This window comes from Anas platyrhynchos, chromosome 27 (genome assembly GCF_047663525.1).
Source record: "Anas platyrhynchos isolate ZD024472 breed Pekin duck chromosome 27, IASCAAS_PekinDuck_T2T, whole genome shotgun sequence".
Classification (NCBI taxonomy): Eukaryota; Metazoa; Chordata; class Aves; order Anseriformes; family Anatidae; genus Anas; species Anas platyrhynchos.
In genome coordinates, this window is record NC_092613.1 from 5,040,607 (window position 1) to 5,062,126 (window position 21,520).

Consider the following 21,520-nt stretch of genomic DNA (forward strand, 5'->3'; position numbering starts at 1 on the left):
AACAAAGCACCTTGGCTTCTGAAAGCATTTCAGTTTGAAACTGCTCTTTTTCTTTTGACAGCACAAAATACTTACACATTTAGACCCCACCAGAACCATCCAAACAAAAGAAAAAGATTATCTTCAATTTAAATGAAAATGTTGAGGTCAGAGTAGGAATTAATTCACCAAAATCTATTAAAATAGTATTTCTGTTGAAACAAACCAGAATTTTGCATTTTTTACCCACACACCCCTTACAAATCCTTTCTTTAAACATTCTGCTCTTGTCTCTTATCGTTGCCTGGTCCATGAATGATTAACCCCTCCTTCTTTTGAAGAGTAGAGAACAAAACCCCGCAGTCCAAAGTCCCTTTTCTTGCTTAGGCATTCAGCTCTTTCTCCGAGCTAGATGCGTTTTGCAAAAGACCCAAGGCACGTTTCCGTGCCCTGCACTTGAATACATTGACTCTTGCTGGGCTGCTCAGGAAGGCGGGTGTGATCTCCCACTCTAACAGACGATCCCTTAGTGAATACAGAAGAGATGCAGCTGGTGATACCAGCAAACCATTGCTTTATTCCACCGTTCTGGTAACCATTCATGGAGACCAGCTATTCCCTGCTATGTCTCACATAAACCCTCTCCCTAGAAACAAACCATTATTTTTTTCCAGTTGTAAATAAACACGAACTTGCATTTTTTTTTTCATAAAACACATGCAAACCCAGATGCACGCAGCCTCACCGGTTAAACAGCTCAAAGCCTTTCCGTGCTGCTGCTGCAATCCTGCTAACTGTAGCTAATCTTGAAGGTTACTGGGTGTAGGGTTTTTTTTCCCAGCAACTGTCTTTTCAAAGTGCCTGTCTCTGCTGAAATGATGTCTCTCTGCGTTTGTCAGCTGGGCAGACACAGCTGGTGGACTTCTCCCCGTGGGTTAAATATTCTGATTGAGAGATCCCGAAGCTCTCAGCTCCTGTCTCCGTGCATTAAGGTGACTATCTGCACTGTAACCAGCCCAGGGCCCTGCAGGAGGGAGAATTAATTAATTAACTAGTTAATTAACTGTCAGGTTGCCAAATCTCCAGAAGAAATGACAGTCCCCCTGCATTGCCCCCCACCGTTTGCTCCGGGGGCTGCAGCCACTGCTGGCACCCAGATGCGCATGGGCAAGTCCTGGCCCTGTTGCTTGTTTTTTTCCCCTTCATCTCCATAATTCTGGTTTCTTCTGAAAGAAGGCTTTTCTGGTTTTGGGGGCAGTGCTTTTTGGCTGTGTTTTTCCTTTTTTTTTTTTTATTTTTCATCTCCTGGCCTGCTTGCTGCAGCTGAACACGCCTTTCCCAGACCTGATGGGAAGTGGTCCTGGCAGGAGCGCTCGTTGGACTGAGCTGGCTCAACCCAAAGCGATGCAGGTAAGAAAAAAAGGAAATAAAATGTTGCTGTTTGGCTCATTTGTGTAACTTACAGGAATTCCAGCAACTCTCCTGCGGTTCCCATGGAAACAGATGTTGAATTGGAGGAAACTGCTACAGGTTTCCAGCACTATTTCTCTTCCTTTACCACCGACACCACCTTTATAATTTCCCAAGCAACCTGGTAAAGTTACCTCTCCCTTTCTGCAGCGTGAATCTGGAGTTTCCCTGGGCTGCCCCCACCCTATGGGTTCCTCGAGGTATCCCGAGGGGCACAAAGCTGTGCAATTTTCACCGTTCAGAAAGCATCTGCTGGGCGAAGCCCTGCCTTTGTGGGGAGGCTGGGGTGGTGTGGCACGGCACGCAGGCTCCATCCTACAGACGCTTATTTTCCAGCCTGTCAGGTCTGGCTCATCCACCAGGCAAGGCAGCAGCCGGGGACCGAGCATCTGGGGCTTCGTGGCCATGCTGCTGCTCCTGCCTCAATGAATTTGTCCAGTTTAAACCCGCCTTCTTGCCCTGCCTTCATCTCTCATCTCCTTTCTCTTGCCTTTTGCAGGTGCTGCTGTGGTGCAGAGCGCTGGCAGCGGGCAGGTAAGCCTGCCTGGATCGATCTCAGACCCAACCGTGGCAAGTGAAAGGTCACTGAGGGGGCTGTGGGGTTTACTTTGTTTTGTTTTTAACTTGGGGAATGAGATGCTTATGAAGATGAAAGGGTATTTGAATTAATAAGTTGTTAGCGTTACGTATGTAGGACTGGGAGGCTGGGGAGGGTCAGGGCTGCCTGGCTGAACCCTCCCTGTCCCCCTGCAGTCGCTCACCTCGCTGCAAAAACCCGAGAGCCTCACCCGTGGGATGCCCTGCAAGGGGATGGGGCAGCCCCCCATGACACTGAAAAACAGGAGGAACGGGACGTGGGAAGCAGGGAGGAAAATGAAAAGGAGATGAAGGGCTCGAGATCAAACAGCCATGTAAAACAAAACACCAACAAATAAAAATCCCACTTGGGATAAATCCTCGTGTCCTGAGCCAAGGCTCTCAACCCCAGCCCCTAAAGCAGGAGCTCCCAAATGGTTTGAGAAACCAGGCTGCTGTTCTGTTTCAGAGGGGTTTGTAAAGCCTGGTCTGCCCTCAGCATGAAGAGGGTGAGTGGTGCATGGTGTGGCTGCGAGGGGCAGCTGCAGCCCTCGCTGCATCTTCCCTGCTCAGCTGTGCCCTGGGACCAGCTGCCTGCTGCTCCCCGCATGGTGCTGAGCCCAGCCCCTGGGTGCTGCTCCTGGCTGGAATTACTTTCTAGTTATTTTCGTGTCCTTCTGAAAATGCCTTTTCCACATGGGAAGGCTTTCTCCTGGTGGCAAGTTTGAGACTTGCACTACTCGTGACTGCACCTAAGCCTTTATAAGTTAGCATCTTGCCAGCTTGCACCGTGCGTTTCAAAATAAAAACATTCACTTTGTGGAAATGCCTGTATTAACTGAATTGTCGCTGAGGAAGGAGAAAAAAAAAATAATAAGCAAAAGCTGGCTGGTGACACGGGGCTTGGACTGCCAGCCCTGGGTCGGGACCTCATTTGCTCAGTAGTGCACAGACAGAAAGGCCCTGCTCATCTTTGCTGCTGAGAGCACACGGGGTGGATGAGAAGGTGGGTTTTTTTTGTTTGTTTTTTTTTTCCCCTAACAAAACTCAGAGTAGTTTTAAGCAAAACGCAAGCTTTGGTTTCCATTTGCCCTTTCCATTTACTCGGTTCAGCCGGCAACCTGGGGCCTCTCCTTTCCTTCCGTACGCCTCCTAACAGCTGTGAAATGTTCTGCAGGCAGGTTTTTGGTGGCTCGAGAAGACCTTTTGTGCTGGCTCTTACCTCTGGCTGTTATTAGGGCAGCTTGGAAACCCGCTGGAGTCCTTCGCTCAGAGCTGCCTGGCCTGATCTGTGAACAGTCTGGTAAATAATAATAACAAGTTACAAATACTAACTGTCCAATAATGCCAGACTGCTAACAGCCCCCCTGTTAAAATCCACTTCAATGAGGTCTTTTAAAATTTCTGAAGAGGTAAATGCCTTTGTAATGAACATCTTCGTGTTAGATGGGCCCCGTGCTTGAGGTTTTTATTTAAATGTAAATTGAATCCTCCCATCGGAAAGCTAACGGGAGATTAAAATAGCTGGTAGGGGATGAGAATTTGCTTTTATGTAGTCGTTTGACTCAACTTCTTGTTGATTTCCTCATTTCTCTTATTTTATGGCTGGAGCTGCTTTAAAATAGTTTCTTATCTGGACCAGCACGAGCTATCAGCGGGAGCAAACCTTGGCTGCCTCGCTGCAGGCTGGCCTTGGGGCAGCACCGAGGGGTTTGCAGGACAGAGCTGAACCTGGAGCCTCTCGTGGCCGCCTCTGGGGACTGTCACCCCCGTGACGAGGAGCAAGCCCCTCCAAAATGACCACCTGGGACCCTTCCAGCTCTGCAGGGTGGGCTCGGGCAGTCAGCACCATCTGAAGGCCGAAGATGTCGAGGGCTCGCAGAGCTGACGGAGGGTCCTGAAGGCTCGGGAGCATCTGCTGGGCTGAGCTGCGAATGCCCCTCTGGGAAGGAGCTTTAAGGCTTGCTGGAAGATGCGTTGAAAGCATATTTATCTTTTGCTCAGAGATGTTTTTTCTGGACTTGAAGTTATTCTGCATCACCTTCGGGAAAAGAATAGAGAGGCAGGTCAGGGAAAGAAAAGGCCTGGATGTCATCAGGCTGGGAAACCTCTGCTTTGGAGAGGGCTGGGGCCCGAAGGTCCCAATGTCCTTATCCCATCTTGCAGCGTTCTCATTTCTGTACACCTTGAGCCTTAATTTGGTGAGCAGAAGCTCTGCCCATGGCAGGGGCTCAGCAGGGGCTCAGCTCCCCAACCCCGAGCAGCAGCACCGGGTCCCCCAACACCACGTCCCCAGCCCAGCAGCCTGGAGCAGGGGACTTGGGGGCAGCCCCCCAGGGGCAGGTTCAACCTGGGACCTCTGCAGCGCTTCCACTGCTCCCTTCTGCCTCTTTTTTCCCCGTTCCCTCCAGTTTCTGGTAGTTTTGTCATCGCAGCAGCGGAGGGCGGGCGGGGGGGAGCCGCTGTTACAGAACATCCTGTAACAAGGCTGCGAGCGTGGGGAGCCATAAAAGGCTTAAGTATGGGGCTGGTAATCCAGTGTGTACACACGCACGCACGCACACCCCCAGCTGCAGACACCGAGGAAGATCCCGGCCGCCGCACCAGATGGGGAAAACTCTGGCTCCGCTCGTCCTGCGTCTCCTGGAGGCAGGCGAGTAGGGCCGAGGGATTTCTGCTGCTTTCCTCGCCGCCCTCCCACGCAGCCCCCCCGGCTCCTGCCGGCGTCCTCCTTCCCCTGAGCGAGCGAGGGCTGCGGGGAGGAGAGGGATGGATGCATGCGGGAGGAGGCGCTGAGGATCGGGGCTTCCCTGCCTTGGAGTTGGAGAGCGTTTTTAGGAGAGCCCCGCGCTGCAGCCGGGCTCAGCACCGCGGTCCCCAGCTGTAAGTAGAGCATCTTTGGGGGGGGGATTGCTGCTGGGGGGCTCGTGGGGCAGAGCAGATTGCACCGAGCACAAAACCAGGCTTTTCATGTGCAACCAGAAAGGGAGCTTTGATTTTGTGTTTTCTCCCTAAGAAGTGGTTTTAAGGAGGCTGTTGGTTTTTTATTTTTTTCCCCATTTATTTGTTTTGTTTTCCCAGTAGGATATTTTCTGCCTCTTTCCCAGGCCAGGCCCTGGGAGCCGCGGCAGCTGGCAGAGCTGGGTGCTCTTGGCATTCCCTCCAGGGGGATGCAGCCTAAATTCAGAGTAACGGGAGATGTACAGACAACCGGAGGGACTGCGGGGCTGGGGAAAGATCTGGGGTATTTGACCCGTGGAAAGGAGAAGCTCTTCTTGCAGAGCAGTGACAGCGTTGGGGGGCGAGGGGAGGGGACGCAGGACTCAGCGGGGAGCAGGACACCCAGGGCCAGCTGGCAGATTTTATTTTCTCCTGGTGAAATGATAACTCCCTGTCTCCAGATAAAATGTAATGCAAACAAATCGTATCTTTTTCCCACTCAGGAAAAAAAAAAAAAAAAAAAAAAAAGGATGCTCTCCATGCCTTCCCTTTGCTAACAAGACAGAAAATGAAACATCTCTCCCCGTCCCATGGCGTGCTAAAGCTTCTGCCATCCCCCTGATTTACAGCCGCTGGGCTGTTAGCTGGGGAATATTTCCTTCCACAACCTCTCCACCTTCCTGTTACCGACCTCAGGAAATTGCATTCGGCATGATGAGGCTGAAAATGATCCCGAGGGATTGCTGCTGGGGGAAGGGGTGAAGCCTAGGGGGGGGTCAGGTTGTTCGCAGCTCCAGCAGCGCACGCGGCTGTCTGCAAGGAGATGCTGAGAACCAGAGGGGATGAAACGAGCTGCTGCGAGTGCTGCTGCTTTTTCTTTGCTGGCCATAAAGGTACCGTTAATCCCCGTTCAGAATTGCTGTGCTTTTGCTCTCTCCTTGAAACTAAACTAAAGTCTCTTTTTTTTTTGCCGGCTGGGTAATTGGCAAAGACGGGGACCCGATGGGTTTTTAGGTTGTTATTTTTCTGGGTAGCTGTTACTATGGAAAGGAAACTTGACTCAGTGTGAGGAGAGGTCAGAAATACCAGGCTGCGAATTTCAGGCGTGTTCCGTTTAAAACCTCAGCTGCCAGGGTCTGAGCAAGGAAGGAGCAAAGGCAGCCCTGAGTCCTTGGTTTGCAGCGGTGTTTTTAGCTTTTTTTTTTTTTTTTTTTTTTTTTTTTGCTTAAAAGTTGTAGTCGCTTGAAAACCCAGACTTGGTGACGGCTGACCTTGTGGGCTAGCGCCGTAATAGGACTGTCAAAGCTTATGAAAGGCTGTCTGTGTGCGGGTCTGTGGCACCCAGGGGTGGCACCAGGCTGGGTCACGCAGCACCTGACTGCAGGGGACCTCAGCAAGGAGCAGGTTGCTGCTGTGGGACCACGCAGGAGGGTGAGGGTTTTGGGTGGCAAACTTGGGCTTCTCCCAGGCTATAGGGACACAAAGGTGCCAGACTCTTCCAAAGGCCCTGGTCCTGTTCAGGGACGTGAATAATCAGTGAGGACGTGATGAGAGCCGTGCCTGCGTGGGTCCTGAGCCCTCTGGGTGGTTGTAGGAAGGGTTTTTGGGGTGCTGGGCTGCTGTGAACCTGATTGTGATCAGGTGGAGGAGCAAAGGAAGGGGACGGGGGGGTCAGGGCTCCTGTCTGGGTGCTGAAAGTGGGAAATGTGGCCCAGGAGCTTCCTGGGACACCCAACCCCATGAACGTCGTGTTTCCTGTCTTTGCTGGAGCAAGGAGGCATTTTGTGCAGCAGAGGCTGTGCAGGGATGGGGCCTCCTCCTGCGGTGCCGATGTTTATCTGCCAATGCAGAGGGCGATTACACCGTGACATTTATGTGCTTCTAGAGGAAAAGCAGCTCCCTTCAATTACAGTGATTAACAGCCAGGTTTACGTGCTGCTCCCACATCTGAAACTTTTCCACGTTGCCTTTGTTCGGGTTGCTCTGCGTCCTGCTGTCTTCCAGGGTGGCTGGAAACAGCATCGAGGAAATCCCCGCTGCATTTCCCCTCCGTTCTCACCCGAGCTGTGCCTTGGGTGCTGTGCCTGAGGAGCAGGAAAGCAGCTGAATATTGCCAAAGCCTGGATGTGGGGATGGGAGAACAGGGACACGGGGGGACCAGGGCTGGCAGCTGCCCCGTCCCCATCCCGGCAGCTGGGGAAACTCCAGGGCATCTCCACCAGCCTCCTCCGTACCCCCTCCTGCCTGCTCCTGGCCTTGCTCCGTGACTATCCCTTGGGTCAGGAGTGGGTTCCCTGCCCTGAATCATCTCCTTCTCGCTGTCTTCATCGCAGCCTGTGCTGTGTCATCTCTCCCTGCTCTTTATTTAATAGAGTGCAGGCAGCCAAGGCAGCGCTGAGCTGAAGCTGCTGACTCCTGCGTGGTGCTGAGGAGCAGGAGCTGTGATTCCTTCCCGGTGCTCGCATGCTATTTCCAGCTCATTGTTGCCCCTGTTCCTGCCTCTCCTGTGACGCCAGTCCCCCGTGCATTGAGAATAATCCCCGCAGGGGCTGGGGGGCTGGCAGACAGGCTGGTTTCAGCCGAGCTTTGCAGCCCCTTCCTTTTCTCACGCTGGCTGGCACGCTGCACGACTGCCCAGGGCTTTTCTGGCATGGCAGCTGGGTGAGTACGAGAGCTTTTTCTCAGTGGGGAGCAATCTCTCTGATAGCTTTCCCTGTCTGCATCTTTGTTTTAACCTGCTCGTGGTGACAGCGAGGAGCACGTGGGTGTTTGGCAGGTGGAGGCGGTGCGGGGAGCGGTGATGCTCTGGGCGCACGGCTCCTGCGGGCTGTGGAGGGGGCCTGGGTTTGACAGGTCGCTGGGTCCAGCTGCAGAAATTGGGGGTCAGTGCTGATGGCAGCGGAGCTGAGACTCGAGCGTGACCGCAAAAGGATGCCAAGGACGTTTGTGGTGTTCACCTGGATCTCTGGCATCCCTGAAAGGAGGGGAGGAGTGGTAAGGAATGGAGCAGGCACAGCAGAGGGCTGCTCCTGGGGCTGTGCAGGGGCTCTAGGTTCTTTGGAGCAGGTTGGGCTCACACCAGATCAGTAAATAGTGGGTCCTGTCTGCTTGGGGGCTGTGTAAGGTTGGGGGTCTCTGTCTGTTCCCCCCTGGGTGGAGGGTATGTGCCTGTGAGGCACGGGGGGCGTGTGGTGATGTCTGAGGGTGCCTATGAGCATTAAAAATAGAAGGTTTGGGAGTGGCTCCGGGGCCTTTTTGCACTTCCTTCAATTTGGAGAGCTGTAAATAGGCTGCCTTTTCACCCTGCGCTTACGCAGAGAGTTGCAGTGCAACACTCAGGGGAGCGTATCGCCCTGGAGAAAAGCCTGTTGGATGCAGGGTGGGGATTTCAGCTCCAGCTGGGCCTGGTGCTCGCCCTCCCCAGCCGAGGAAATCCAAACCTGGAGCATAAAAGCTGCTGAGTCCTGGGGAGATGATACAGGGGAGAGAGCACGAGCAGCCGCAGGCAGCAGCGCCGGGTTCAGCGACAAGATCTGCCCTGTTGGGGCAGCTCATCACTTTGGCACTTTCAGCACAGCCTGGTCTCTAAATCACAAATCGTTGGAGGTAATAAATGCCACTAAAGCGGGCCCTGGTGGGGGCTCAGCTCCGTCTGCCATCTCCTCTGATAGGAAAGCAATTACCATTCATTTGGATTCTAATGTAGCCATTTAGGAAAAACACGTTAATGCCTCTGATTTGTTGGGTATAATTAAGTGATAATTCCCTCTGCCCTGGAGGAGAACGTGGCTGCAGTGCGCTGGGCATTTGGGCAGCACATTTTGGCAAGTCCCAGCTCTCACGGCACGGCACCAGTGATGCTGGGCAGCTGGAGACAAAGGGTGCGGGTGTAGTGCTTCAGACTGACCTCGATTTTCTTTTAAGAGCATAAAATAATAGAGAATCCTTACTGCAAGGCAGCTGGGTTCAGGCAGGGCTTTGCACCGATGCTGCTAAACGCGGTGGCTCTCCGGGTGCCCCGGTTCCAGCTGTCTGGGACCGCAGCTGGGATGAATTTGCAGGTCTTTGCTCTGCCTGTTCTCACAGGGAACCCAATAGAAATACTCACCCACCCCCAAGTCTGAATCTAACTCCTGGTCTTTGTGTGCTAATATGCTGGAAAAGATTTTTTTAGGCAATGCCTTGCTAAAAAAGGACCAGTTAGAAAATTATGCTTGAGATTTGGGTATCTGTAATGACAGCAGAGGAGCTGTCTGGCAGCAGCAGTGAGGTTCTGCTTTTGTCAGGCGTTTGAGTGACGTGTTTCATCCCAGGACTGCACTTTGTAGTTGAAGAAATTGAGGGACAGGGCAGGAGAATGATTTATTGGAGGTCAGAATGCAAATCTGACACGCTCCTGGAAACAGGAGCTGGCTCTGCTTTCCTAATTTGCTGGACCGTGCTGAATTTGTCCACGGCAATGCATGAAAATTCACCTGGAGAGAAAAAAAATTAAATATTCATGAAAGCCCTGGTCTGGAGCTGCTTAAACTGCCAGGGCAAAAAATCCCCGAGCTGATCCGGTTGCGGGCAGCGATGCACATCAGAGGATAAGGTACTGCAGGGATGGAGGACAACAGCTGCCCGTCTCATCTGCTGCTTGCCCCTTTCTCTTCGGCTGCTGGGAAGATGCAAAGCACGGCGTGACTCGCTGCTGCTCTTGATTGTTGCTTTGTGTTCCTTTGTACCGTGGCCCCCGCGGTGCCGGGGCTGTGCGCATGTGCTTGCGCCGGGTCCTGCTGCTGGGGGCTCGCATCCCAAGAAGTGTTTGTGTGTGATGAACCGAATTCTTTATGCAACACATAACGCTCGGCTGGCTAGTGAAATTTATTTGGGGGAAGACGTTCAAATAAACAAGAATCTCTCCATCAGCCCCGCTTAAATTGATCGGGTTTTGTGCCAGCTCGGGCTGGTAAGTGAAGCGATTTTGATGGATCTCCATCCAGTTGTCTGAGACCTGCTGATCCTTTTCCATCGCTGTCCTCTAATTCACACTTTCAGGGGAAAATCAGGGAACTATCATGGTCAGATGCTCCCTGTGGGCCGTGCCCCGAGGCAAAGCAGGCGGTGAGGAGCTTGTGGTGATGCCCGAGATACCCGAGGGCCACGTCCACCTCCCTGCTTGGAGGTGGGCGCAGCAGGCACGGAGCTGTAGGAGGAAGATTTGGTGACCCCAGTGTGCTGCACGCATGGGGATGCGGGGTCTGATCCTTGCAGGGAGCTCTGCCCCGGTGCTGTGGTCCCCCAAAGCACCCAGATCCCCACCCGGCTCACCCAAAATGTGGTGAAAGGCGGCTGTAGGTGGCTGTTGCTATGCTACAGGCTCCGGCTGTCGGAGGGGAGCCGTGGCCAGGGCTGGAGGAGGAAGCTGAGCAGCAAGGCGAGGTGTGGGGCAGCCACCACTTGGTCCCAGGGCAGGCAGGTTATGGGGCTGGAGGCCCACTCGTGTCCTCTCGGGTCTAAATGAAGCAGTAGGAGACGGGTCTGGCTGTCTCTTGTGGGAGAACGGAGTCTGCCCCCCCCAAAAAAAAGAGAACCATAACAATTTGTGGCTTAAGTATCTTAGCTGGGAGAGTCCAAGTTGCTTTGTAGCCCATCCACCGTGCTGTGTCAGAATAAATACGAAATGCCCCCCAGCAGGTCTGCTGGCTCTCAGCCAGGAGGCAGAAAAGAGGGTTTGGGAACAAACATCAGCTCCAGGGGCTTCCAGACCCCGGGCTGCAGAAACGGGGGCAGCCAGCCCTGCTCCACCACCGGGCAGCTCCTGTCAGCAGGGACGGGCTCCGTGGGGCTGCAGCATCCTCAGGGAAAGTCTCAAAAGGGGTCTGCAAAGGGGACCGAGAGGGAACAGCACCGACCTAGAGCGCAGCAGTGTGGGGAGGGGTCTGGGCTGTGCTGTGCTGGGGCAAGATGCTTGGACAGTGTCTAAATGCCCTGCCAGGAGTGTGTCTGCGGTGTCAGCAAGCTCCTACCCTCCTGTCCCCAGATGTGTATGCCAGGAGAGATTAAAACAGGGTGAACACAACCCCTCCGGTGTCTGAAGGGCAGTTTCTGGCCCACGCTGGTTGCACATCCAAGGTGGAGATGCTCGGTGCAGGATGCACCTTCTGCCACGCCGCGCGAGCAGCTGCCTTTGTTCCCTCCCGTTTGCTCTCTCTCTGCCTTCCCGCACTAATTAATCTCATCTGCATCGCTTAACGGCCGTTCCAAGGGAGAAGAGGGAGAAAATAAAAAGGTGTGCATCAGGGCTGGTGCCTCTGCCCTGGTGCTGCTGGCAGGACCCCGGTCAGGGCTGGGGGGGGTCAGTGCTGGTGGTCGCTGTTCACAGCCGGGGTGGGGGCAGGAGCAGGGTGTCCCAGCGTGTGTGGGCAGACGTAGCCAAGGGTCAGGAGGAGAAATCAGGTCAGAGAAAAGGAGGACGCAAGGAAAAGTTCCCGAGCAGGCATGAAGGCAGCCGAGGAAGTGAGCAGACAGCTTGCAGCCTCCTCAGCTTGAGCGTCGCTTGGGGGCGGGGATGCTCAGGGAGCAGGATCACAAACTGACTCCAACCTCCCTTGCCTTTTTTTTTTTTTCTCCCCCCTTTTGTTTTGTTTTATTTTTAGGCTCGTTCTCTGCGTGAGCTGCTGAGGCAGACCGGGAGCTGCAGGATCAATGGAGACGCACTGAAAGGTACCGCGGGGTGCCGCGCCGTGCCGGGGGGATGGAGGGGCTATGGTGCAGATGCGGTGGTTTTGGGGAGCTTTGCTCTGCTCCCGGCTGCCTGCAGCTCTGTCAGGGGAAGGATGGTGACCACACTTCATGCCTCTGCACCTCTCCACTCTGTTTTGCAGCCTAGGCACCTCCCCGCGGGCAGGGAACCCATGCTGGTGCCATGGAGGTCGCCAACAGCAGAGATTTCCAGTGGAAAACCCTCGCCCCGCTGCCCAGCCGCAGGGTCTACTCCACCCTGGTGGAGGCTGGCGGGCAAGTGTTTGCCATCGGGGGCTGCGATGACAACGGGGTCCCCATGGACTGCTTCGAGGTCTACTCCCCCGAGGCCGACCAGTGGACGGCGCTGCCCCCCATGCCCACGGCCAGGGCCGGGGTGGCGGTGGCCACCTTGGGCAAGAGGATCATGGTGATAGGGGGGGTCGGCGTGAACCAGACGCCGCTGAAGATAGTGGAGATGTACAACGTGGACGAGGGCAAGTGGAAGAAGAGGAACTCGCTGAGGGAAGCGGCCATGGGCATCTCGGTGACGGCAAAAGGCAAGGGGGGTTGGTTCTGGATGTGTTCTGGGGGGGTGGCTGCTGGGGGGGGTCAGCATCCCTCCTTGCACCAGGCCCAGAAGCTCTCTGGGCAGTGCCACAGGGTTGTGTTTTTCCCCCAAAACCTTTTCTGTGCTGGCAGAGGTTGAGACCCATGTGTTAAATCCCACCTGCTGAAGGCAGCAGGCTGTTCTTGGTGCCTAATGCGGTGCTCAGCTCTGCCCCGGAGCCACAAGTGCAGGTAGCTGGCTGGATTTCATGCAGGTAGCTGGCTGGATTTTGGGCAGGTCCAAGCTCCAGGGTCTGGAGCTGAACTCCTCCAGGGCTTTGCAGCCAGTTCAGGTCTAGTTCTGCCCAAGTCCCAGACTGGGGGGGAGCTGAGCGGGTGCACAGAGCTGGGAGACCCCAGGCTGAGCTGTGGAGCTGGAGACGTGCAGGTCTCCGAGCTGTAAACCAGCTTTAACCTGAGGACACGTCTCTGGTCCAGACCCAGAACCAGGCAGAGGGGTCAGCTTCGTAGCGGTGGGCTCAGATCAGTGCACCAGAAAGGGAAGCACCTGGGCTCCTGGGGGCTCCTGCCAGCTCCCCTCTGTGAGCTTAACCACAGCCTTAAACACACGCTGCTAAATGCCTGCAGGGCTCTGCCTTTATCAGCCCATCTCATTTTTTTTTTAATTTATAAGCAGAGATGTGGAGCATTGATTTCCTTTAGCGCCTTGTGCCGTGCTTTGAGGCCAGGCAGCTTCCCGGTGCTCCTGGGTCACCAGCCCAATCTCTGGGCAGTCTCTTCGCAAGCTGCTCCGTTTGTTTGCTTAAGCGGCTTTGAAAGCTGCTGTCAAGGATTATTTAAAAATAATATTTACCATCTTGGAGGTGATTTTCTCTCTGAGCTTGCCTATTGACCGATATGGAGGGGCCAATCCAGTGTGTGGGGCCGGGAGCAGAAATAGCTCCCCAAATCCTCCAGCCGTGCGCTGGGTCTCTGCTTTTCCAGCTGCTTTGTTGTAGGGCCACTGTCGCTATCTCCTGAGCTTTGTAGGGTGCCGTGCTTGCTGAAGGAGATAATGTGGGTGCTGTGGCCAGTAGGGTTTTGTTCTGGGGAGCCAACTTTGCTGCTGACGTGGCCAACTCAGAGAGGAACCGGCAGCTTGAGTGTGGTATTTGGGCTCCAGCCCTTCCAGTTTGGGTCACATCCTGACCCAGAGCTCGTGGGGTGAAGGCAGCAGCAGAGAGGTGCTGGGTTTGCTGCAGTGCTGTAACCTCCCCCCGTTGGGTGTGTGGGGCAAAGAAAGAAAGGGAGAAATGATGTTACCAAAGGGAAGGGGACGCAGGCTTACACCTGCCTGCTCCTGCCCAAAGGCTCGAGAGCAAAGGGCCCTGCGGCTCCCACCCTCCCTGCACCCCAAGCACTGTCACAGCACCCAGGGGTGCCAACGCCATCCTCGGCTCCGTGTCCCTGTCCCCTCCAAGGGGCTGTGCCAGGAGCAGGGCTCTGGGTGCTGTGGGAGGGGATGAGGAGTCCCGTGAGCAAGTCCCAGTGGGGTTGGGGGCATGGTGTGACGATGTGTACACTTGCACGGGGCTGTTTCAAACCAATATAATAATTTTGTGCTTTTTTTTTTTTTTTTGCTTCTTGGCCCTGTCCAGACTACAGAGTCTATGCGGCCGGAGGGATGGGGTGCGACCTGCGGCCGCACAACTACCTGCAGCACTACGACATGCTCAAGGACATCTGGGTGTCACTGGCGGCCATGCCCACACCCAGGTACGCGGCCACCTCCTTCCTGCGAGGCACCAAGATCTACGTGCTGGGTAAGATCTACGTGGGGCTGGCGTGGGCTCGGGGTTTGTGTTCACACCTCCACATCGAGCACCGGATAGAGCCCACGTGCCTTGAATTCCCCAGGAGCTCAGAGATCCTGCAGCAGCTCGGTGCCAGGGCGATGCCCCCCTTTGTTTCCCTGCTCCGTTTGCAATCCTGGGACTGAGCTACTGAGTGAAACCACTTCTGTCCATGCTACATCACCCAAGAACTGCTCGCCTTCCAGAGCCAGCCTTTGACAGGGAAGGTCCCGCTGTCTCTGGGGAGTGCAGGACCGAGCCCGTTACAGGGAGCAGTTTTCCTCAGCCTTACAGAAAGGGGAACCACGGCAGGGAAGCGTTGCCGTTAGCTCACAGCCAAACGCACAGAGCTGGGATCAACCCAGCAGCCCCAATGGCTCAAACCACCAGGCAGCACCGGCTGTCTTTAGGGTGCTACCAGAAAAAGGCTCTTTTGATCTATTTTGCTGTTTGTTTGCTGCTAGCAAACAGTCTGGGGGCCCAGCAGCGAGCACAGGCTCTGCTTTCAGAGGCACGGGGAGCATCCGAGCGGAGAACAGCTGCTCTCCTTTGCCTCTGATCGCTGGGAGAATAAAGCAGGTCCTTGGCGGCCGCGGTGGCAGCTGCCTTGGCTCTCCTGCTCCGTCGGGAGCGGGGCCGGTGCTGAACTCATCTGAATTGCAAAGGCTCCCCCAGCGCCCAGCCCTTCTCTGCTGTGCGTTTGTCTTGATTAAACGGGCGCATACCAAACACCTGCCTGCACTCCCTGCCCGCGGCTGCCGGCACGGAGGGAAGCGGCGGGTGTGATGCACGGGGAAATGAAGTGCTTTAATTTCATCAAGCTGCAGCGCAAAGAGAGGGAGTGCGAGGGGGACAAGGTGCCAGGCTCAGCAGCCCTCATTCCAGGTGATTTAGGACGTGAGGATGGCATCAGCGGGCAGCTCGCTTGCTCTCAGCCTGCCCCAGGAGCATCCCCGGGGTCCTGCTGGTGCCGTTGGCCAAGCCAACCATCCCTTCCTTCCTTCCCATTCCCATTCCCATTCCCATTCCCATTCCCATTCCCATTCCCATTCCCATTCCCATTCCCATTCCCATTCCTTTCATCCCTTTTCTTCCCAACCCCTCACCCAGGCGGGAGGCAGTCCAAGTACGCCATCAACGCCTTCGAGGTGTTCGACACCGAGACCCGATCGTGGACCAAGTTTCCCAACATCCCCAACAAAAGGGCCTTCTCCAGCTTCGTGCCCACGGAGGACAAACTCTTCAGCCTCGGGGGCCTGCGGCAGGGCCGGCTCTACCGGCAGCCCAAATTCATGAGGACCGTGGACGTGTTTGACATCGAGCAAGGTGGGGCTGTCCCGGGTGGGAGGCAGGCGGTGGGGGTTTGGGGTTGGGAGGAGAGCAGAACCTCTCATCTGCTGAGTGTTTTGGGCGTTGAACCCCGTCTGCAGTCTGGGATAACGAGAGAAGGAAGACAGGGAAAAAAAAAACATGGGCCAGAGGGGTTCAGCAGCTGCTGGGTTCGGCAGCTCCCTCCCTGGCAAGGTGGTGAGGAAGCTGAGCACCGTGTCACGGGGTTTTGGTACCCCGAGGTGCAACTGCACGTCCACAGGGAGGTGGGAGGCTCGGGAATCGGGGGGGTTCCCAAGGATCAGTGGCTCTGCCATGCCCGTCTGTCCCGTCCCAGGCGGCTGGATGAAGATGGAGCGCTCCTTCTACCTGAAGAAAAGGCGAGCAGACTTCGTGGCCGGCTACCTGAAAGGCAGAGTCGTCGTGGCTGGGGGGCTAGGTGAGGCGCTGGGGGCAGCGGTGACACTTGGGGGTTGGGGGGTGTCGTTACCGAGCGGGGAGCAGGGGAAAAGGACCCCATAAGGGGATAGGCTTCGGGGTACAGATTTCGGGATGCTGGCCGGTGCTTCCCCCCTCTCTTTGTGTCCCCAGGGAACCAGCCGACCGTCCTGGAGTCGGCGGAGGCCTTCCACCCCGAGAAGAACAAGTGGGAGAGCCTGCCCCCGATGCCCACCCCGCGCTGCGCCTGCTCCAGCATCGTGGTCAGGAACTGCCTGCTGGCGGTCGGCGGGGTGAGCCAGGGGCTGAGCAACGCGGTGGAAGCCCTCTGCGTCTCCGATTCCTAACAGAGCCCTGCCCCGATTTGGGGACCCCGCTCCCTGCTGGTGCTGGGCCGGCTCCTGGTGGTGCTGAGCTGCGTGAGCATCGCCTGAGCCGCCCCAGGAGCCTGCTGGAGGCTGACACCAGCCTTGCTCTGAAGCTGCTGCTCCCATCCCTCCTGGGTGCTGCTGTTTGGGCCCCGCAGAGGGAAGGAGATTTTGGCCAGGGTCCCCCTTGGTCATCTGCAGAGCCCCGTGGGGAAATCCAGGTGAAGGGACCGCTCGCAGCACTGGTGTGTGCCGTGTCCTGCCAGCAGAAAGGGCTCTGGGCAAGCATCTCCCCACTGCCACCCTGACCCACCACGAAGGCGACGTGTTTGGGGATCAGGAGAACCCAGCCAGGTCCACAGTGGTTCAGGGAGAAGGGACGCGATGCCCTCGGAGCACCCTGGGGTCTGCGCGTGCTTCCCTGCACAGATCCCCTCGGTTTGCAGCGAGGAAAACCCTGGACCCGCAGCCAGGCTGAGGGGATCGTTCTTTTGCCTTCGTAGCAAGGCTTTCCCTGCGCACCCGTAGCATTTCACTGTCACTTTGCCAGGAGCCGGAGCACGGGGCTGCCAGTGCTCCTGGGAGGGCGAAATGCCCAAAGGACTGCTTTGGCAAGAGGCTGGCCCTTACCTTTGGCACAGGAATGGCACTAACACGCCTTCGCAGGGGTTCACGGAGAGGTGGCCTCAACCTGCTCTGTTCCAGCCTGGATTTTGGCTCCTCCAGTGATTTGGGATCTGCTGTTCGCTCCTGAGAGAAAGGAGCAGAACCGAGCCCTGCTGCTGGAGCTGGAGCCCTCTCCTGCCCCCGGGGCCAGGCAGTGGCTTTGGTGACAGCCTTGTTCCAGGGGTGAGGACAAAAAAACCCAGGCCCCACAGCCAGCAGCCCCCAGGCACCGCTCCCTCTTTGGGTTCATCCTTCCCGGGCAGTTGGAGGGAGGGCTCGAGCCACCGGGATACACTTCCAGCTTGTAGCAGCTGCCTCATTAAAAGCTGTCTCCAGAAGAGCTCTCAGATGAGCCCGGTCTGTGCTAAGGACCCTCTGCCGTGATTAGGTGACGAGGGGGGATTCAGGGCTAAAAAGGGGGAGACGGGGCCAGCTGTGGCTGAGGTCAACACGTCCCTGCTTGGGCATCCCTTGGCATTTCCAGGGGCACGTCCCTTCTTGGACATCCCTTGATATTTCCAGGGATGCATCCCTGCTTGGGCATCCCTTGCTATTTCCAGCATGCCCCATCCCTCTCTGGGGACAGTTCCTGACCTGAGAGCATCGTGGGGGTCCTGGGGATGACCCTGCCTGGCACAGGCTCTGCAGGCAGCACAGAGCGCGGGGGACACCGTGCGGCTGCCGCTGCCGTGGCGCCGGGGCTGCCTCCCAGCCCTGAGCCCCCTGGGGACAAGGGCAGGGGTCAGGGCTGTCTGTGCCCCCGGTGTCCCCTGGCTGCTGTCCCCCTGGGCCCTGCCGTGGGTGCTGGGGCTCTGCTGGGAAGCAGCAAAGCGAGGGATGCGTTTGAAGCACGGCGCTGTCAGCTCCAAGCCCTCTCCCTCTCTGATCTCCAAGCGCCGTGGCACAGAGATAAAAGGGGAACAGCACCGACTGCAGAGTGAACAACCTGCTCGCTAATTATTTACATCCCACCTGCTTGTCTCTGCCGAAGTGCAACCAGCCTGTCCCCTGTCATGTTCCCATCCATGGTGCTGCCGCCCCGTTCCCGTCGGGGAGGCTGCAAACACAAACCCCAGCGAGGGAGCTGAGCCTCGACGTGCGGCTCCGTCCAGGCTGGGAAGGAGCCCAGAGCACCCCCATGAGTGCATCCCCAGGGTGCTGCCTCCTGACCCCACGAAACATCCCTAAAGCTGTGAAAATTGGAGGAGAGGGGGCTTGGAGGAAGGGAGGGAGCCTTCGCCCTGCTCCCCTGCTCCCGCACCAGCCCCGGTTATCGCTGGCTGAGGCTCAGGTCCGGTGCCTTTGTGAGGCTGGAGCAAGGGGAGGAGGAATCCCCCGCCTTTGTCTGGCTGCAGCACAGCTGGGGGCTGATCCTTCGCTTTCTCCCCCCCTCCCAGAAAGGCTGCGGAGCGAGGCAGACAAAGCAGCGTCGTGGGAATAAACCCGCTGCAGGACTTAATGAAGAGGTGTCAGGGGCTGGGGACGAGGCGGGGGGGAGCCGGTCGGTTGTCAGAGCTGGAGATGTGCCGAGCATTCAGAGAGGGAGGGAAGGAGCTCTCCGAGCTGGCAGCAGAGCAAGGAGCTGGTGCAGGGCAGCCTCCTTTGTCGTGAAGCCCAAGCTCTGGTTCCCAAACCGACCCCAAGCACATCCCCAGAGCTGCACAGGGCTCTGCTCCCACATGGGTGCACTTTTCCCCACGGGCTGTGCCCAGGCAGGGAGCTGCCGAGGTTTCAGACACTTCCCACACATCTCCGCTGTGCCAAGCTCCAGCTAACGCCCACCCAGGGACCTCTGCAGCTGGTGGCTTGATTTTTTTTTTTCCCCTTGTGCTAGCACCGCTCGCTGCCTACCAGCACTGTGTGAGCTCGGAGAGGCACCAGCAGCAGGAAGGTGAGACAAGAGGGATCCGTAATCAGTGGCAGGAGTTAGGGTGAGAGCTCGGGGTGACCTGTCCCTGTGCTGGGCTCTGCCTGTGGGGCAGCATCACCTCGGTGCGGCCCCGCTGGGTCAGTTTTTGGTGCCCGAGGTCCAGCCTCGTCCCACAGCACAGCCACGGGGTCCTCAAGCTCTGCCAGTGCTCAGCCCCTTGTATGGGACCCACCTGGGGTGTCAAACTCATCGTGAATTATTTCAAGCCAAGCTGTATGAGCCTCCACCCCAGACATTACGCATGCTGTGTGAGCAACCCCAAGCGAAAGTGACCCGATGGCAGAGATGGAGATGAGTGTCCTGCCCATCCGCAGCGCTTGCATTGCACCCCAAAAGTGGCTCTGTCAACCCCACTCCTGCCCCCAGCCCCTCCTGGGCTCCTCTGCTGCTGCTGGCCTTCCCTGGGGCTCATCATCAGGGCTGTGGGGATGGGGGGACCCAGCTTTGTGCAAGGCAGGCTCTGAGGCTGCTGAGCACTGGGTTATTTAAAGCCACCGTGGGACTCCAGCAACAGCCACCTTCGTGCCAGCCTCCTCCGAGAACAAGCATCCCTTCCCTGGCTCCTCTTGGCTGTGGGAAATCCCAGGCCCCTTCCCGTGGGTTGAGATTCCCTCCGGGAGCAGGGGAAATCCTCCAAGCCTTCCCAGTACCGCTGCAGCTCGACGGCAGCGTTCGCTGCTTCCAGCCTGCTGGCAGACACGAGTGGGAGGATGACGGCTCTCCCCCGGTGGTTCTCACACCGGCACCGTGAGTCCTGCAGCTCCTACTGCTGCGGGAGAGGGGAGGCTGCAGGAGATCCCCTGCTTTTGGTTGACAGCAGAGCCGTGCCTGCCCTCCAGGTGACGGAGAGGTGACCGTGCGCCGAGGCTGGGGAGCGGGGAGGTGAATCAGCGGCACCCGACGTTTGTGGGGTTGGTTTGACTGGGAGCCAGCATTATGCATGTTCAGGCTGAGCAGTGCTGGGTGGTTTCCCTTCCTCCTCTCAGTGCTGTCTGAACGGCAGATGGCATCCATGGGCTGAGCCCCAGTGCTGCCAGCACCTCCCAGCCAGCAGTGGGGACCCTGCGCTGCTGGGGTGGCTCCTGGGGCCCCCCGGGGCTGTGCAGGGACCCCTGCTGATGGCATCCAGCACATCTGAAGGATCTGGCAAGCGACACGATGTGAAAAGGCTGATAAATGTCTCCTGCAGTGCTTCAGCTCCAATAAACGGGCACTGCCTCCGAGCCCAAGCACCTTGCCGTAGCTGGGACAAGGCTGGATTCTGGTCCCCAGCCCTCCAAGCAGGCAGTCTGTGATGCTGCTGCTCTGTGCCAATGCCTCCGTGGCTGAATCCTACTCTTGCTCCCACTGCTGCAGCTCCCTGAGCTCCACTGAACCTCTCCAGCTTGGGTGGCTGCAGAGTTTCTCTCCCCAGACGCCTGTTGCATCTTCTCAGTGGGTGATGGCACTCCCACCTCCGACCCCGATACCCGATGGATCCCATTGTGCCTGGAGGGCCAAGGCAGAGCCTCAGCCAGGGGGTCAAGCCCAGTGATCAGAATTGAATCAGGCCTTGAATTGCAATTACCAGCTACCCCGGGGGTGAGTTTTGGTGGCTGCTGGGGACGAGACGAGCCCCTCTGTCCTCCTGGGCAGCTCAGCAGCGGTGTCCCACGGGGCGCAGGGCACTGCGGGTTGGGTTTGTCCCGCATGACACCAGCGCTGCACATACCTGCTGATCACCTCCGGCAGGTGCTGCAGGTGTGACCAGCACAGATCTCGGGGAAGCAGCTGCCTGAGCTCACCCGCTGCACCCGCTCGGTGAGCAGCAGACACGCAGCAGGTCAGAGCGCACCAGCCCCGGGTGCTCGTTCCTCCGTGCTTCATTCCAGGGGAGCATCCACGGCCACTCCTGCTCACAGAGCAGAGGGTTTGTGGCCTCAGCTGGCTGGTGCCACCCTGGTTTGTCAGGCAGGGCTTCCCAAGGCCAGCTGAAAGCAAACTGCAGTCAGTGCTCCTTGTTCAGGGGCAGGGAATTCAATGAAATGTCCTCCTCGTCTCATATCGTGAGGGTTGCTGATGTCTGTCTGACACCGAGAACCAATTTAGATGCCAGTTCAGGAGCAGGCATGCTTAGACGTCAGCACAGAAGCCCTGCTGATGACAAAGCATTTGGCTGAGATTGGCCTTTAAATTGGTGCAACTGTTGTGGATGGCGGTGCAGAAGGAATCGTTTGGAAATAGTGCAAACAAACACAAAATAACTGGGTTACAACCCAGCTTCCTTTCCAGAATTTGTAGTAAATTTGACCTGTTTTGAAGAAATGTTGACAGCAGTCTTGAGAATGAATTGGGAATTGTCTGCAGTACCTTTTTTTTTAATATCTCTATTACCAATTACAGTGACTTGCACTGAAATGGGCTCACACATCCGTACGCTGAGTGCTTTTAACCACACATTGTAGCACCGTTTATTACTGCTCAGTAGCAGGACTGTCAAACGGCTCCTCCTGCTTCTGGGGAGCTGCAAAAAGCTCTGCTTCACCCCTCCTGACCTGCCCAGCCACCAGGCAGCACAGCACCGTGCCCACCGGGCAGCACAGCACCATGCCCAGCAGTCGCAGCGGGCACGGTTCTGTGCGCGCCCTTATCTGCAACCCAGCCGAGCCCTTGTAATTTTCCAGCTCCTAACGGGGCTCAGCAAATCATGTAGCCGG

At 56.8% G+C, this 21,520-nt stretch overlaps 1 protein-coding gene across 5 annotated transcripts; it reads left to right on the plus strand.

Annotated features, from left to right (window-relative positions):
• Positions 1 to 1,284: 1,284 nt before the first annotated feature.
• On the plus strand, positions 1,285 to 17,234 carry KLHDC8A (kelch domain containing 8A). 5 transcript variants are annotated; one of them, XM_013094834.5, is made up of 8 exons: positions 1,285 to 1,389; positions 1,949 to 1,983; positions 11,607 to 11,673; positions 11,835 to 12,251; positions 13,899 to 14,063; positions 15,204 to 15,419; positions 15,760 to 15,861; positions 16,014 to 17,234. In XM_013094834.5, the coding sequence occupies exons 4-8, from the start codon at positions 11,876 to 11,878 to the stop codon at positions 16,205 to 16,207; spliced, it is 1,053 nt and encodes a 350-aa protein (XP_012950288.2). In that variant the 5' UTR covers positions 1,285 to 1,389; positions 1,949 to 1,983; positions 11,607 to 11,673; positions 11,835 to 11,875; the 3' UTR covers positions 16,208 to 17,234. The 5 variants fall into 5 exon arrangements, with proteins under 5 accessions (XP_012950288.2, XP_012950287.2, XP_005014671.2 ...); XM_013094833.5 differs by lacking the exons at positions 1,285 to 1,389; positions 1,949 to 1,983 and adding an exon at positions 4,556 to 4,678; XM_005014614.6 differs by lacking the exons at positions 1,285 to 1,389; positions 1,949 to 1,983 and adding an exon at positions 4,557 to 4,908.
• The last annotated feature ends 4,286 nt before the right edge of the window (positions 17,235 to 21,520 follow it).